The sequence below is a fragment of the Thalia democratica genome, chromosome 5 (genome assembly GCF_965202585.1).
Source record: "Thalia democratica chromosome 5, ktThaDemo2.hap1.1, whole genome shotgun sequence".
NCBI lineage: Eukaryota > Metazoa > Chordata > Thaliacea > Salpida > Salpidae > Thalia > Thalia democratica.
The window spans coordinates 46,460,876-46,479,024 of NC_139169.1; the positions used below are offsets into that span (position 1 = coordinate 46,460,876).

The following is an 18,149-nucleotide window of genomic DNA, read 5'->3' on the forward strand; positions in this document are numbered from 1 at the left end:
TCAAAATATAAAATACATGTGACGAGAACTGATCATAGTCTGGTCTAATGTTTAGCAAGTTAGACTATAATTTTTTCGTTAGTATTAACTACTCTTCTTACACATTGGCCTGAAAAATATAGTAAAATATCTAACCAAAAACTTTTATACAGATATTTAAAAATATTAAAATTACAAAAATTATTTATATAACTTAAATCTTTTTTTTTAATGAAAAATAAGTAGTTTAAATAAAATAAATCTTGCACTGTTTTAAGCTGATAAAAAATATTTCTAATCACAAAAAAAACATAACTACATTAGCAGAACAAAAATAAGAGTACAATTTTTTTTAGTCTGTTTATTAAAAGTAGTTTTTCAAGAAATTATTTAAATAATAAAAAATTGGCGCATTTAACTAATCTTTTAAGCTTGTGGTTGAAAATAAGCAAGCAATAAAATAAAAACATACATATTTCGGGGTTGCCAAATGCTTTTGGCAAATTTTCTTTAAATTTTCAAAATTTCCTCCAGGTTTTTAAAAGTACACATTTTTGGGTCGATTTTTAGTTTAAAATTAAGTTAAGGTAAGAAACTGTGTTAAATAGTATAAAAACATTGAAAAGATACTGTAAAGCTACTTTCTTTTTAATAAAAAAAAAATTGATGATGACAAAAATTCCAGGTTTTTCCAGGCAACCCTGATATTTGTATAACAAACTTGAAAATAAAATAAATCTTTCTATTTAGTCAGAATCTGATGTTTCATCCGATGATTCATCATATTGACTAGTGTCTGTTTTGTCATGCAATAGAATATACTCTCGACTTGAAAAGGCAAATTTGAGGCAATCTTTCTCTTTTAATTCATAGTACCTACAAAATTAGTCGATTAACAATGCTGGTAATACATTCTGCTTCATTTAATTATAATAGATACTTAAAACAATTAAAACTTAAGACTTGATTATCAATAGAAAAATAAAAACTTTAAAAAAAATATATATTTTGCTGTTAATATGACATAAAAATTCACTACAATAGATTTTATTAAATTAATATGGTTTTAGTAAAAACTACACTTCTGAAAACTCACTTCTGCGGTTGTATTTTTTCGCCGTTGAGAGTGGTACCGTTTGCGCTGTTAAGGTCAATAATATAAGGTCTGACGACTCGTTTCATCGCACCTCGTATTTGTTTCTCCACTGCTCTGTTGCGTTGTTTAAAAAATTAAACTATACAGTAATAAAACATTTTTCACTAATAACAGTTTTCAAGTCTGTTATTTAGAAAGCCGAATTTTTTCAAAAACATTTAGAATATGAAAATGAAAACAAAATAACTCAAGTGTAGGTATGGATGTTGGTACACTTAATTTATTGGTACTACTCATCATATTTGAACCCCTACCATGTTATTAGACGAAAAAAGAACCACAAAACACTACTACAAAATATAAGTTACTTTTATAAATGACTTGGAGTAAATAAAACTTGATAATAATTTAAGTTCAAGTGGAAAACAATTTGATACTTTAAATAATGTGAACTAAAAAATATTTAGAGAAATAAAAGTCTAATTACAACTTTGAACAAGATCTTTATACCAAATATATATATAATATATAACTTTATTCGTTCTGAGGAGATGCATAAAGCATCGAAACTAAGTAAACGATTTGAAAATTAGTTGTTTTTTTAATATTATAAATATATATATATAACTATTTATTTAATTATATAAAAACTATAATTTAAACAGCTGTTTCGCACATTGAAATGTAAAATTTCTTGTGATCGTCAGTAAGTTACAGTTTATTATAATAGTGAACAGAAATTGATTTTAAAATTACTATAATAATTGTGACGAAGTAATGGTACAGTTTATTGTACGATTAGCTGAATTTGAAATAATACGCTGTGAATGTTATTTTATGCTTTTTAGGAAAGTTTAAAAAGGTTATTTTGGAAAAATGATTTAAGCTATTAGAATAAATTTTTTAGATTGTTGGGAAAAATGTTATAAAATACTCGTGTTTGCCGCTTCGATTTTATTTTGTTTTAATATTTAGTTGGTTTTAATTTTGTTAAAAAAGTATTTTTGATAATGGATGCATATGTTTTGTCTTTCGCTTTTCTTGTTTAGTGTTACGTTCTTATCTTATTTTTCGATTTCTATTTTTTTTAAGTTACAAAGTTTGCAGCCGAATTTAGTATTGAATTTTAATTTTGTCCTGTTTAATATTTCCCATTTAATTTTGTAGTCTGTATTGTTATCTTTTAAGTTCCATATGTAATTCGCTAGTTCTGTTGTGTGTCTTTTGTTAATATTGTTGAATGATGGTTTGTGGTTTCTGTATCTTTGTTTAAAGGTATTTCCTGTCGATCCTATATACTGCTTTGTTGTTTTATTTGATGTTACTGTTGCTTTATAAATTATATTTGACACTAGGCATTCGTTATTTAAAGAGCAAGGTTCTTTACGGCAATTACAAAGTTTATCTTTTATGGTGCTTTTATCGTCTATATTGCTTTTGTTTAATATTTTGTTGTTGTGAGCTAATATTTTACTTCTGAATATAAAACAAAATATCATTAAACAAAACCAATATAGACGATAAAAGCACCATAAAAGATAAACTTTGTAATTGCCGTAAAGAACCTTGCTCTTTAAATAACGAATTCCTTTTGTTAGCAAATAATCTTAAAAACAGTTGCTAAAAAATATAGTTGATAAGGCTAAGCTGAAATATATTCTACTTGTTTGCTCAATAAAAATGATTTTGAATGAGTGTTGTCTCAAATTTTTGCTTAATACCTATAAATTTTTAATTATTCATTTTTAAGCTTTATGTAGAGTCACAAAGAAACTATAATAACACAATAAATAAATAATAACACAATTATGAAACATTTTTATATACCTTAAAAAAACCTAGCGTTTGTACTTATTCTTCAAAAAAAAAAATAAAAACCTGTATTGAAAAACAGCATGTTGTTTACTAATTGACGGGTGAACGATTGGAATGTCGCAAATTCTATAATTTTTGCCCATCAAGTATGCACTTTGCCGGTGCATGTGAAGTATCTGAAAAAAATAATAAATATTTTTATTATTTACAAGGAGAGTTGCAATTATTATTTTGGGTTATTTTAAGGTAATAAAAAATTTGTTATACAATAAATTAATCTACAATAAAAGAGCTAAATTAAACTTTTTTTATTTAAATGCTTAATTTAAACTATAATAATTACTTATAATTTATTTGAGTCTAGAGAAACAATTACATTTATTACTTCGTTTGAAGTACTTCAGTTGAAATCAAAACTGAACAAACTTTTAACTGTTCTTCGCCTTTGAAAGGGTACAATCTCCACTTTTTCTTGGTCATTGCAGCCTCCGGAGGCTCGTTGTACTTGATGACTACGCCTTTGTAAGTGTTGGTGTCAGCTGTTAGGTTGCCACTCAATCCCAAGTTTGCCTTTTCTTTCTCCACAGGCTTCTTCTCTTCTGTTGTCATATAAATTATCATATAAAAGCGTTCAGTTTAATAATGGTTTTTTCTTTTAATCGAAAAAGTTGTATATAAACAAAAAGACGAATGACTACAAGTTGAGGAAAATACACGTTAACTTATTAGAAGTATGGATCTTATGCAAGTTTTCTTCGTTTTATAACATTACAATGTTTTACGACAAACCCCTAATCATGCGTTTAAAAAGGTTTAGTGCGAAAAAGTAAATTCATTGAGTTCAAAATAGATACACAAGTAAAGTTTCCATAGACGTAATATATAGTTTCCATAGATATAATATATATAAATTAATTAAACATGCAACAATTTTTTAATAAGTTTGAAAACTAAGCAACTAAAGTGTAGATGTTAACATACCAGTTCCAAACCTATAATAGACTTTTATTATATCCTACCTTTTATAGCTTGTTTGAATTTATCAGCTCCACTACGATCTCGGTTATCTTGGTCCCTTTGGTTTTGAGCTGTTTAGAAGCAATTTAGTTTAAGAACTTAAAGCTACACTTCAAAAAGTTAGCAGCATCTTATGATAAATATCCAGATTTACTAAAAAAAGTCTTTTGCAGGCCATAATAGTTTTGAAATAATTACTAAGATTATATACAGTGTTGATAAATGTTTTTGGCATAAATTTCCTCCAGGTTTTTTAAAGTAGACATTTTTGAGTATATTTTTAGTTTTTAAAAAAAGTTTAAGGTAAAAAACTGTGTTAAATAGTATAAAAACATTAAAAAGATACTGTAAAGCTAATTCAATTATATTTTTTATTTAAAAAAAATTTTGATTATGACAAAAAAATATTATCTAAATGGTAGATACTTTGTGTCAAATCAAAATTTTTCTAATTAACATGTAGAAATTAACAGGTTTTTCAAGATTTTTTTCTAAATTTCTTAAATTCCAGGTTTTTAGCCTAAATTGTCAAATTCATGGTTTTACAGAGTTTCCAATTTTTCTGGCAACCCTTTATATAGATAAGCAGTTGTGAACTAAATAAACATAAATTAGCTTGAAAGCGAAAATGAGCATACTTTTAAACTTTTATAACAAATATGCTTGAACATAATTCTACTGCATTAGGTGAAAGCATGTCCATCGTCCATGCCTTATTTTTTAACCAGCAGTTTTTAAAACAAAAACCTGCTGTAAAATACTTTTTTAAGCAATAAAAAAAATTTGTGGTCAAAACTTTCAACTAACATTTTTATCGATAATTACTATTTACAATCATATAATCACACTTTTGATTTAAAAATACATTATTTTATGAAGATTACTACAATAATAATTGCGTCCAGCGAGCAACTTTTTCTAGTTTGGTTTGCGACTTAAAAGGCTGCCAAACCCTGGTATATAGTATATATTATACAATTTAAATTACAAATATCTTACTTATTTTTAGTTCTGTTCTAAATTAGCTGTTTTTTAGGTTAACAACTAACTTTTAACCACATTTAGAAATAAGCGCATTAACTTTTAACATAAAAGTATTTAATTACATAAATGAATTTAGATTATTATCCATCTTTAAAGTAATAAAAAACTAGCTACAAATACAAACCATCTAATCTTTTTCTTCTTGCTTCCTCTTGTCTCCTATCAAAATCTTCCTCTCTTTTTATTTCAACTTCTCTTCTGTGTGTTGATCTATCATGTCTGTTTGACGACCGATACTCTTTTTTGTTCCTCGCAAGATCTCTCTCCCGCGACCTTGATCTATGTCTATTAGATTTTTTACGTCTGAAATTCAAATGATAATTATTCAAGAGCGTATAAATTAACTATTTCATACTTTCAAAAAAGTTATAACCTTTAAACTGAAGATATAGTTAGGTTTAAGATAAATTTATTGCTAGAATAAACATGTTACAGGATATGTTATTGAAACAGTATTTTGAAAATTCAACTACTAACTACATGTTAACTTAAGTTATATTTATTTAAGTATATTTCATGAAAAAAATATCTTAGTAAAACAACTAAGGAAAATCTGAATTTAAAAAAACTACAGTGTAATATTTATTAATAATTAGATTTATAATAAAGTATATTCTTTTACTTATGATAAGTTCTAAAACTTATAAACTATTTCTACAAAACAGATCTTTACAAAAAGTAAATATTTTAAGTTATTAAAATAATTATGAAAATAAAACATTAGTTTTATTAATATCATATCAGTAACACAATATTTTTAAACAATAACATTATCAGTTTCAAAATGATTTTTTTTTTCAGTTTAGTTCAAACAATATAAACTAGTTTAAGTAGGTCAGGCCGGATTTACCAAAAAAATTTAGGCAGGGCGGACTTGATGGAAATATCTTAATGAGTCACATACTTTTAAAAATTGTACTAAAATAATTGAATGAAATTTTATAAGCAAAATAAATAATGTAGAAATCATATAGTAAGCACCAGACACGTAGCTTGGTAGGTTTCTGCAAATCTACAGAAACATAAACATTCGTGCAAAAAAACTTGCTTTTGTTTCGATTATTCAGCTTTTAAGACCTTGTTTCTTTAGCTTTCAGTATTCGTTTATACTTAGTTTTGAACTCTTGAGAGATAATACATTTACTGTACTCTCTAACACTTTTAGTGTCGTAAATATTGAACAAATTGAATACATCTAAATTGTATACAAATTGCTTTGTGTAGATTTCTGTTATCAAATAGCAAATTATTGTAAAAAAAATCCATTTAGAAGCTGTAGATTTGGTTTAAATGATGTGAGAGAATAAAAAAAGTAAGTGTGAGAGAGGATCTCATACTTTTGAAATGTTTGTGGTGAGTCAAAAAGAACTTAACATTTTTTGAAATTTACTTTTTTTTGTGTTACAAAAGAGCAAATACAGATAGAAGATATATAACAATATGAATTTTAAAGTAGATGAACCTCAAAGTAAACTAACATGAAGAATTAACTTTTGTTCAAATCAAATTGACTCTCTGAGTTGAATATTTTAAGATTAAATCCCTGTGGTTGAAAAATATACAAAAATGAATAGCTTTTGAAACAGTGATGATAATATCATTTCCTGAAGTTTTATCAAGAAGATTAGAATCTATTAAATCAGAAAATTAACAAAATAAGACAAATAGCTTGCAACAAGAAAACACACTGAAAAATTCAATAATATACACATTTTTCAAGAATTATTCAAGAATTTTTCCAGAATTGAACAACAAATTATAGTTTTTTATTTATTTTAGAACTTTATTTTTTATTTAAAACTTGTTTTAAAGTATTAATGCTTAGGTTAGTTTAAGTTTTTATTTTATCAAGATTAGTATAAACAAATTGCAGCTTTTTTTATTGTATTTTAGAACTTTATTTTTTAAAGATTTTATAAATGCTTACCTTATTTAAGGTTTTTATTGCATTTTTTAGCAAAGTTGAAAGATTTAAATTGTACATTGTTACCACACACTCAAAGTATCCTGGATAACTCTAGGATATTTAGAGTTTTATTTTTGAACTCAGGCTGACTCAGTATAGTTTTATTTTATCTATGAAAAACTAAGGACATTTTTAGGTTTGTTAATAATGTCAGAACAGATGTTTTTCTAGATTTGAACGAGATTTTGCTGGCTAGTTTTAATAAATTTTTATTTTATAACCAATTTTGTAAAAAAAATATTGATAAATTTGAAAAGCTAGTCTTATTTCAATGATATAGAAAAAAATAGGATTTTTCAGACAGTTAAAGGTCACTCAGGACAGTTTTTTTTAAATTGACATGGTAGCAATGTATGTTTAGATATATTTTAACCCTAAGAGCTAATTTCAGAGTATCATGTTTGATAGTCAAGTTTCAAACAACATCATAATGAAATATTAAATAAACTATTTATTTATATTTTAGACAGATTGTATTGTAGAAAAAATGAGTGGTTTTAGTTTAACTGAACCAATGACAGTTGAGAAATTAAAAGCACTTAATTTTTACAGGTTTTGTAAGCAGGAAAAATTGAATGTCAAGTTACGAGGGAGGCCAACACTAATGATTCAGTTAAGTAAACCTTCTTCAATTAATGGGAAAAAATATATAAAAAGTTTTAAGGAAAAATATTTTCAGGAAAATATTTTCAGGAAAAAGATTGGCTTTGTTCAAGTAGTATATTCTTTGTATTGTTTTCAATGTTTATTATTTAATAAAGGTGCTAGAAGTAATTTTGTTAGGTCAGGTTTACTAATATTGGTTGTATTGCTGTAAGGATGAGGGAACATAAGAGTACTGAGGGCCATATAGATAGTTTGGTTAGCCTTAAGCTTTGATCCAAATCAAGTATTGAGGAAAGTTTAGGATTTGCTCAGAATAAGTCCATTTCTGATTATAATAAAAAAGTAAAGGAAAACTTAGTTTTAAGGTATGTAATAAAGGTTATAATTTTTTTAGGTTCTTGTGAGTTGCCATTTAGGGGAGATAACGAAGGGGATTTTTCAGTAAACAAGAAGGTATTTTTAGACATGTTAGATCACTTGGCAGATGATAGCCCAATACTTAAAGCCCATTTAAATAGTAGCTTGGGTTCAAATTGTAAAATAACTTCCCTAGACATTCAAAATGAAATTTTATATAGTGTGCGTCAGATATGTAGGAGGAAAGTTATTTTTGAAATAAGTCAGGCTAAATATTTAGCAGTAATAGCAGATGAAAGCACTGATATTAGTGGCCAAACACAGTTAGTTATTGTTTTTAGGTATATTAAGTTATCAGGTGAGGCTGTTGAGCGTTTTTGTGGTTATTTCTGTCCAGAATCAGTAAATTCAGAAGGTATTTCTAAATGCATTTTGGAGCAGCTTAAGATTGTGCTAGAGGAAAATCAGGAAAAACTTATAACTCAGACTTTTGACTGGGCAAAGGTAATGGAAGGAAAGGAAAAAGAAGCTCAGGCTAAATTTAAGAATGTCTGTAAGAGGGCCCACTACACACATCGTCATTGCCACCAAATGCAATTGGTCATTAAGAAAGCATGTCTTCCATGTTAGTATTGCTTTCTTTAGTAAACATTTACTAAAGAAAGCATGTCAGCAAAAATAAGTTTGATTATTTTTTACAGCTTTAAATTAACTTTTTTTTTAGTAAGAAAATGTTTCATTCTTTTTTACAGCTTAAATCTTTATGCTACCAAAGCTAGAAATATCATTTACAAATACGTGTACTCTTCATTTCTTTATGAATTATTGTTGACAATAAAAAAGTAATTGTACATCTGAATTTTATCTAATGTTGTGAATTTTTTTATTTTATATCTCTTTTGTTTTTTATTAAACTCCTAAAATTTATGATTTTTATCTAATAAAGGCAACAATTTTTGCAAATGTTTTCTGAGTTAAGGGAAACTGTTTTCAAAGTTATATATTTTAGGCCTATGCGTAATACTATTAAAATTAAATTCTTAATTAATATTTTTATTTAAAAAGAAAGGTTTTATAGGTTCATCTAAGTTGCAACACATAAAGAATTATAGGGGGTCAAGAGCAGTACAAATTGCCTTGTATTCAGTTATTCATTATACTTCAACATTCAATTTATTTTTAAAATTTTAACAAAATGCACACTTTCATATAAAATTAAGGCCATAGGGGAGGGGGATAAAACATGTTTTTTACAAGTTGATCTTATTTTAAAGAGTTTTTTCTAAGCTTCAAGATGCTTTTTATCGTTTTAAAAAATTCAAATTGTTTTTTGAGATATGACCAGTCAAAGTCGGGCCGCATAATAGGTTCCCTACGGAAAGGGAAAACTAAAACAGCAAAAAAGACTATTTCATTTAAAATCTAACTTCTCCTACATTTTTCAAGCAATATTCTTCAAATTTTCACAGTCTAATCTTTATACAATAACAAAAAAACATTACTTTGGAATTTATCAAAAAAATTGTAAAAATATACTTTTTTTGAAAAAAAACACTTTTTTTTTAATTTTGGAGATAAAATTTTTATTTTTTCACAATATTAAAGTTCTAAAGTAACGTTTTTTTCCTTTTAATATAAGGAACATTTCCTGAAAATTTGAAGAAGATTACTTGAAAAATGAAGGAGGAGATAGATTTTTAGTGAATTTTTAAATTTCCGGGAAAATTGGCCTCAAAAAATTTGTGGTCCATATGTTTGTATCAGAAACTTTTTACAAAAAATAAAATATCTCATAAGTTAAATGATATTTTTGAATTCTATACAAACAGGCTTGTAGTTTGTATTTAAAGCTTTCATATAAAAGCCAAAGTTAATTTTTGTAAAAAAAAAAGTCAGACCCCCCCCCCCCCCTATGGCCTTGAAGGTAATTTAAACTACTCTATTTCCGCTATGACGTGATCACAGGTTATTCTTGTTTTTTTTTTTGCAGATTTGTAACTTTTTTGAGCTACCTACGTCCCTGGTAAGCACAAGTGTGTACTAAAAGTTAAAATAATAGCACATTTTTGTAATAAAAAACTTAACAAGTTATTTTCAAGCTTGCCAGATATTTCTGTTGGCAAGCCTAATCTAGCCGGTTTGCCATACTTTGCCTACCTTTTAATTTATGGGCAAGAGGATAAATAACCTTTTTTTTAGTCTTATTTTTTGAACTTATAAATACAAGCTATTTTTTTATTTAAAGTAACTTTTTAGATACAAAGGAGTTGATTAGTTCAACAAGTATTTTATAGAAAGTCTTAACTAAAAAGGCAACATTAAACTATTTTAATAAAATCTATCTCTTCCCAAAATTTTTAGCAAACCTTTTTAAACTTTATCATTCAAATTTTTTGTGAACAACTTTAAAAAGAATTCTTGTTGATTTCTAACTTTTTCTATTTTGGTCATAAATTAAAATAAAAAAACCTTTTAAAATCACTTTCTACAAGTTGATCAATATATTATGGAAAATAAAATTCACAGAAAAATTTAGATAAACGGTTAAATACAGTAAAAGATAAATTTTTTGTAAGTTTTTTAAAATACTGAAAATATTGGCCATCCGTAATTTTTTTAGCTTCCATGTGCTTGTATTGGACACTTTTAACAAAACTAAACATATTTTGAAAAATACTTGATTTATTCCTGCTCTATATAAAAGATCTCATTTAAAGCTTTTAAATAAAAACAAATATTAATTTATGTAATAAAAGATGTTTATTCTCACTATTCAATTTAATTTTAAAACATACTGTTATACTAATACATAATTGAAGTTTAATAAGTCATAAGCTATATTAAAAAATTTAAAATGTATGTTTAAAAAAATACATTTTATTTAAAACTTTACGCTATTTAAGGGCATAGTGGTGTCCAACATTTTCTTTTTAAACTAAAAATAACATTGGCTCTAATATTGAAGCTAAATACTAACTACCAGCCATATTTATAAAATTTAAAAAAAATATTTAAATTTTGAGATATTGTTAATTTTGTAAAAAGTTTCTTATACAAACATAGGGACCGACACTTTTTTAGGGTCATTTTTCTTAAAAGTTTAAAAGATCACTAAAAATATTTTTCTTTTTTTGAGCTAGCAAATTCAAACTTTCAGAAAATGACCCTTTGATAGATTAAAATAGTTTGATGTTGCGATTTTAAAAATATTAAAAAAAAAATTTAGTAAATAAAAAAATAAATAGGTGGTTTTTTTTTGATAAAAATTTTATTTTTCAAAAATAAAAAAGTTCCTGCATTCAATCCTTTTTAAATCAGTTAAAAGAAATGTTGGACACCCCTATGCCCTTAACGTTAAAAATGCAGTCATTGTTGTGAAAAGTTTCCAAAACAAACATATGGATCACAATTTCTTCACAGTCTATCTACTTGGAAGTTTAAAATTCATTAAAAATATATCTTCTCAGTCATTTTGTAGGTTATACCTCAAATTTTTTGGTAAATTTTTCTTGCATTATAAGAAAAAACATTGTAAATATTGAAAATTAATTTAAGAAACAAAAACTTAATGACCAATAATTTTTTTTTCAAGTATAATATAAAGAGTTGCTTAAGGTTTTTAAAAAAACATTTTCAGGTTTTTGAAAGTACAATTTTTTTGTTCATTTTTGATCAAAATCTAATTTAAGTTGAATAAATGCCTTAAAAACTAAAAAAAAGCTGTAATACTACTTTATTTATGTGTTATAAATTGCTAAATTTTTCGTACTTCATCAACAGTTCATTACTTTACAAACATTTAAAATATTTTTAAATTCCAGGATTTTTTTACTTTCTCATACTCAAGGTTCTTTCGCCTCAATTGTCAAATTCTAAATTTTTTGGCAAGCCTGTATATAGTATTTAGACTTTAAATATTTAATATAGTATAAAAAATTCAGATCATTTATTTTATTTATCCTAAATTTATAATAAATATTGGTTTTTTCATGACAACAAACTATACAAAAAATAATAAGATCACAAATAAATCTTTTAACTTAAAACAATACATATGACATTTATTTTGCAAAATGATATTAACCTTGATGTTTAAATTAAGTTTATTACATTAACAAAATAAAGTAAAGAAAGCTTAACCTTTTATGTGGTGAGGACTCATCATTTCGATGACTTCTGTTTTCTTTTTCTCTCCTCTTGCACTTCATTGTTTCTTTTGAATCTGACATCTTCGGACTTCGATTAAAAATTTAAACTGAGTATAAAAAACTAATATAAATCTGTTAGCAATTTTTTTTATAAATTATCGTTATAACTGCTACATGTTTCTAATAAAGGTAGCTCCTAAAAATAAATTCAATAAAAAAATCTTCAACTTAATTTAAAGATTTCAACTCTGAAAATCATTTATAGTAACCATAAACTAAATCTTTTTTATTAGTTTTGATCAAATAATTTTTAAGAAAATTATTAATATTTTTGTTATTTTTAAAACCAGGGTTTCCACAAAAAAAAAGATAGAAAAGGGTATAAAAAATAAACTATACATTTAGATAAAAGATAAATAAAACACTTATAGTTAAACTTGGAAATTCAAAACTTAAACACAACCAAGTTTTTAAAGTATTAATAATAAAATAAAAATCTAGAACTTAAGTTAAAAACTAAATTCAGGAATATCAATTAGATTTCATTAAAATGTTCATTTGATAAAAGTCTTGTTGTTGGAAAAGTTTTCAAATAAGTAACAAAACAAAAATAGTACCTTTGTACAAGTTTCTTTACTTGTTAATGTAAAAAATTTCTTGTAAATTAAAATTTATATATTAGCTAAACAAGTAAGATTTTACAATTAAAAAATAGCTTACGCTTCAGTAAAACATAACAATGTTTTTAATTGTAGAGATTACATCAGTTAACTTGAAATATTTTAGCTCTTGACTTTTGTATGGAATTTTTTTTTTCAAGTATTTTATTGTAAAAGTATTTTAGTTAAAAATTAAACACAGCACAGTTTTTATCAGTGACTGAGAAGGTCAAATCAACTTGTATCTTGTTGAGGTATTTCTACTATCATATAGCTAGACTGAACATGAATAACAGACCTGTGAAACAGTGGTGCATATTCTCCTTTAGTTACTAACTTACCATCAACAAAAATAGGTCTTAATCCTTTATTATAGACAGTCAAACTACCATTGTCTTCAAGTCTAATCACACCTTGCTTGCGAGATATTTTAGTACAGGCGCTAGACATTGAAAGATCCATGTCAACATTAAATTCCTCTGTTTTTCTTCCAAAAGTAATTTCATTCTTTTCCATTTTATACTCAAAATTTTCATTTATAATTGTAGCTAGAACTTTACAGTCTTGAATGTCTGGTTCATTAGAGCTAAATATCTCATTTTCATCTTGAAACAGCATATAATTTTGCAACAAATTTGTCATCTTCTGTTCATTTTGCAACGCACTGTTTCTATCTGAAATTTTAACATCATTAAAGCCAAGATGAATAGTATCATCTTTTTTGTAGGTTTCCCTAAAGGTTTGGTCTACTAATAGGTTTAGTCTCTTCATCCATAGCCATCTTTTTCTTAAGGATTCAGGATTTCTACTTTTATGAAAAATGCCAGTAGTTTTATATAAAACTTCTTGAAAGGGATTTATAGACTTTGGATTGGTTTCTGATTCTTTCATTTTGATTAAGACTTCATCTTCAAAATCACTGAATTCTGTTTTAGCTTCCCATAATTTCCTAAGTTCTGCAGGTAGTGTACTTATAGCAGCTTTTGAATGTTTTGAAATTTTAGGATCAAAAAGTATATGAAACCACCTCTCCTTAATTTCATCTAATGTAAAATGACAAGAAAATTTAACATTTTCGTTAATAGTTGTCCAGTCACAAATATGCAAGCAGTTATTTATTAGTAGTATATCATCAGTTGCTTTCCAACGACCTATGTCTGTAGGATCTTCAGAATCTGCTTTTGGAGAAGTACTCTTTTTATTATTGCTATTACTATTACTATTTTCAGAAGATGACAAACTTTTAGGTGGTGTTAGTTCACACACATATTGCAAACTAGGTGAGCTAGGTTGCATCATAGATTTTTTCATGAGCTTTTTGGGTAGCCTGGAATCTAAATTCTTATTTTCAGATATAATAAAATCAGATGCATTTTGTAAAGATCTGGCTTGCCGCTTTTTTGGTCTTTCGGATTTTGACTTTTTTTTTGTACTTTCTTTTTTTGGGGTTTCTTTACTGTTGTCTGCTGTTACAGTATATTCATCAAAGAATTTTTTCTTTTTAATTTCTCGTTTAGGTCTGCTTAATGAACTCATTATATATATTTAATTAATAATAACTTCTGTTACAAGATATTGAAACTTTTTAACTTTATGAGTTTATTTATAAAATTTTAGGGCAGTGTTAGCTTTCTTTTTATTTAAGGGCACAGGTTTTTAAAATTCAAAATAGTTTTTGAGATATAGCTGGTCAAAGTCGGAGGCAACATTAGGTTCCTTATGAGAGGCACAAACTAAAACAGCAAATAACTAGAAATCACTAAAAATCTATCTCCTCCCTCCCAAGTTTTTTGAGATAACATTTTCAGGAAATGTTCCTTGCAATATTTAGAAAATTCTGCTGGATAGAATTTAAAAAAAAATAAAAAATATATATATATAAATTATGATTAAAAAAATTTTTTTTTTTTTTTTTGTTATAGAACTTTTATTTTTCTTCTAATAAATTTTTACTTACAAAAACTTTTAAATACTGCAAGGAACATTTTCTTAAAATTTGAAGTAGTTATCTCAAAAAACGTAGGAGGGAGTAAATAAATTTTTAGTGATTTCTAGTTATTTTCCGTTTTAGTTTGCACCTCCCATAAGGAACCTATTGTTGCCTCTGACTTTGACCAACTATATCTCAAAAACTGTTTTGAATTTTTAAAACCTGTAAAAAGCATCTTGTAGCTAAGTAAAAACTATATAAAAAAAGATCAAATTGTGAAAAATGTGTTTTACCCCCCTCCCCCTATGCCCTTAAGAAGCTTTTAGTTATTAATATATCATTTACATAATGTAGTCTATCTCTTATTGTAGAGTTGGCACTCTTAAATGCGAAAAACTAGCTTGAATGACTGTAAAAAACTGCCTGGGTCAGCCTGAGCTTATTAAATATTCCTCACAATTACTTTTTGCTCCTCTTACTTAAGGGCATAGGGGGGGGGGGGGTAAACACCGTTTTTTGGTTTTTGATCTTATTTTATATAGTTTTTACTAAGCTACAAGATGCTTTTTACAGATTTAAAAAACTCAAAATAATTTTTTAGATATAGCCGGTCAAAGTCGGAGCCGACAATAGGTTCCTTATGGGAGGTGCAAACTAAAACGGCAAAAATAGACTATTTCACTAAAAATCTATCTTCTCCTACGTTTTTTGAGATAACTACCTCAAACTTTTAGGAAGTGTTCCTTGATATATTTAGAAAATTCTGTCGGAAGGAATTTTTAAAAAAATTAAAAATAAAAAAATTATATAAAAGATAAACAAAAAAAACAGTTTTTTTTTTGTTTTTTTATTATAAAATTGTTTTTAAATAATTTTTTTTAAATTCCTTTCGACAGAATTTTCTAAATACTGCAAGGAACATTTCCTGAAAATGTTATCTCAAAAAACTTGGGAGGGAGGAGATAGATTTTTAGTGATTTCTAGTTATTTGCTGTTTTAGTTTGCGCCTCTCATAAGGAACCTATTGTTGGCTCCGACTTTGACCGGCTATATCTAAAAAATTATTTTGAGTTTTTTAAATCTGTAAAAAGCATCTTGTAGCTTAGTAAAAACTATATAAAATAAGATCAAAAACCAAAAAAGGGTGTTTACCCCCCCCTATGCCCTTAATTATCTTTAAGCAAGTGTGCATTGCAAGCTTATAATAGGCTTTAGTGTCTACAAGAAAACCTTAAATAAGCTAAACAATATGTTAGATATGTATGTAATCTACCTTTTTCAAATTTTATTACATAGTTCAGTGATAGGTTTTAATATGGTATACAATAATAAGACAACTAAAATTAAAAAAAAAAGGCTTTTTATCATGTTTTCCTGAGATTTTAAAAGTTTCAAAACATTTAGAGTTATCTTGAGTGTGTTGCAACCCTGAAACTATTTTTATTTCAATAAATATATCAAATACTATTCTACTATTTCTTTAACAAAAAATTTGAAAAAGTGGATGGCTGTCAGGGTAGCTAATATACCAGGTATGCCACTTTTTGAGTCAAAAAAAAACTGCCCTGAGTGACCTTAAACTACAATGATTCATTCTGATTTTTTTTTATAACCTTTAAAAAAATTGGTTGTGGCGCAAACTATTTATACCTCATGTTTATTATTCTTCGTAATAATTAAAAGGAAAGTTATATGTGTATGCTTCTGCATTAGATGCTTTTTCAACTTATGAGAAATACTGTTTTTGAAGATAAGACGAAACTAGCTTATGCTCTCTTTTTTTTACTGAAAACATGTATTCATAAGTTATAATAAAGAAATTTATTTATGAATTAAAAACTGTAAAATAACACAATTTTAATCAACTGCATTAGTAACTAAAATTTAACCTATACATAAACTATTTAATGGATAATTAAAATTTATTGTCTCTCAACTGCAGGGTTGCCACTCTTTGAGTCAAAAAGTATCTATGTCTTCCCTGAGTAACCTTAAACTTCCCTGAGTTTTTTTCAAATCCTTAAAAATATTATTATTTACTAAAAAATTACAATGTCTAAGAATATTGAAGAACTAGCCACAAGACTAGAAAATTTCTAAATAAGCACTTTAAAATACTAAAAATCATTGTTTTTGAACAAGATATTGAAACTGTATCAAATAAATCTCATTCTAGACTTTGAAAAAAAAAAATTCTGAAATTTTTATAAAAAACAAAAACTTAATATAATTATCAATAATACAGTCAATTTTATTATATCTTTTTATTCTTATCAATAACATTTTTATTAAATAAACAAAGCCAAAAACTATTGCTTGTCAAATATAAGTTTTTGTTCCCTTTTGGTTTAAATTTAAGATTTTTCATAATTTGAAAATTCCCTGAGTTTCCCTGAGTGTGTGGCAACCCTGCAACTGTTTCCATCTAAATTCAAATCATGATAAATATCTATTTCAGATATAAAACAAAAACTACAATGTTTAATCTAAGAATAGTGAACTAATAAAATTTTCAATAAGCGTTTCAAAATCAATTGCAATTATGTTTTTGAACAAAATTGGATATACAAAACAACAAAATAATGAAGATGGATCACCTAAAATCTATTCTAGATCATATAAAAATCTGTCCTGAGATTAATTTATAATACTAAAACAATTCTGAGATTTTTATAAAAAAATCAAAACTTCTGAGTCATCCTGAGTTTCAAAAAAATATCTTGAGTTACAATAAGATTTTCTAGAATTTCAAAAAAAAACCTGAGTACCCTAAGTATGTGTCAACCCTGTTAAACTTGACCTAGAATTTTTTGGCAAAAAACATAGATTTTAATACTTTTTGAAAAACCTGGTAGTTTAAAAAAGTATTCAAGTGAAATAGTTGAATTTAGACTAGATAATAAATATCTTTTTTACACAAACAGGCTTTTGTGTTTTTATTTATTATAAAAAGAAAATTTTAAATAACAATACAGTATCTTTTATGTACTTATATTCTTTTTAAAACAGTTTTTAACTAAAACTTAAGGTTAATATGACTTAAGGGAAGCAGTTGTTAAACAAAATTTTGAACTTTTCACAGAAACTTTTTTTCTATACCAAGAATAACCAAGAAAACTTTTCAGGGTTGCCACTCTTTGAGCTAAAAAAATTGTCTTGAGTGACCCTGCCATTTGGAGGTCTTTTAAATCAATAAAAATTCTTTTTACTATTCAAAATTAATAAAAAACAACTTCTTCCAGAAACTGGTTATAAAATAACAAAATATTACAACTAAAATAAATAAATCTCATTTTAATCTACAAAAAAACTATCCTTAGATTTAAAAAAAATATACTGAGTCAGCCTGAGTTTGAAAAAAAAATCAAAACATCTGAGTTATGCATGGATTTTATAAACTTCAAAATATCTTCAACTTGTGACAACCCAGACTTAGGTTTTTTAAAACTTGGAAGAAATGTTGCAAGGCAAACAGTTGCCTGCCTGTTTTAAAACAATATAACTGTGATAAACATGTCTTACTAGCTATTCA

At 26.0% G+C, this 18,149-nt stretch overlaps 2 protein-coding genes across 2 annotated transcripts; both read right to left on the reverse strand.

The window, feature by feature from the left end:
- Nucleotides 1–307: 307 nt before the first annotated feature.
- Nucleotides 308–12,155, reverse strand: LOC145835843 (smad nuclear-interacting protein 1-like). The gene is made up of 7 exons (XM_082943578.1): nt 12,021–12,155; nt 5,076–5,254; nt 3,910–3,978; nt 3,317–3,489; nt 2,954–3,066; nt 1,076–1,189; nt 308–855 (listed from the first exon to the last, which is right to left on the reverse strand). The coding sequence occupies exons 1-7, from the start codon at nt 12,107–12,109 to the stop codon at nt 726–728; spliced, it is 867 nt and encodes a 288-aa protein (XP_082799704.1). The 5' UTR covers nt 12,110–12,155; the 3' UTR covers nt 308–725.
- Nucleotides 12,156–12,614: 459 nt separating this feature from the next.
- On the reverse strand, nt 12,615–14,244 carry LOC145835711 (microspherule protein 1-like). Its single transcript, XM_082943414.1, has one exon. It carries the CDS (start codon nt 14,221–14,223, stop codon nt 12,922–12,924), a length of 1,302 nt encoding a protein of 433 aa, XP_082799540.1. The 5' UTR covers nt 14,224–14,244; the 3' UTR covers nt 12,615–12,921.
- Nucleotides 14,245–18,149: the final 3,905 nt, after the last annotated feature.

Coding starts and splice junctions, on each gene's coding strand:
- LOC145835843 (XM_082943578.1), bottom strand. CDS start 12,109: ATGTCAGATTCAAAAGAAACAATGAAGTGCAAGAGGAGAGAAAAAGAA. Junction 3,979..5,075: donor AAGAAGAAAAAGATTAGATG/GTTTGTATTTGT, acceptor GCTTCTAAACAG/CTCAAAACCAAAGGGACCAA. Junction 856..1,075: donor GAAAAAATACAACCGCAGAA/GTGAGTTTTCAG, acceptor CTAATTTTGTAG/GTACTATGAATTAAAAGAGA.
- LOC145835711 (XM_082943414.1), bottom strand. CDS start 14,223: ATGAGTTCATTAAGCAGACCTAAACGAGAAATTAAAAAGAAAAAATTC.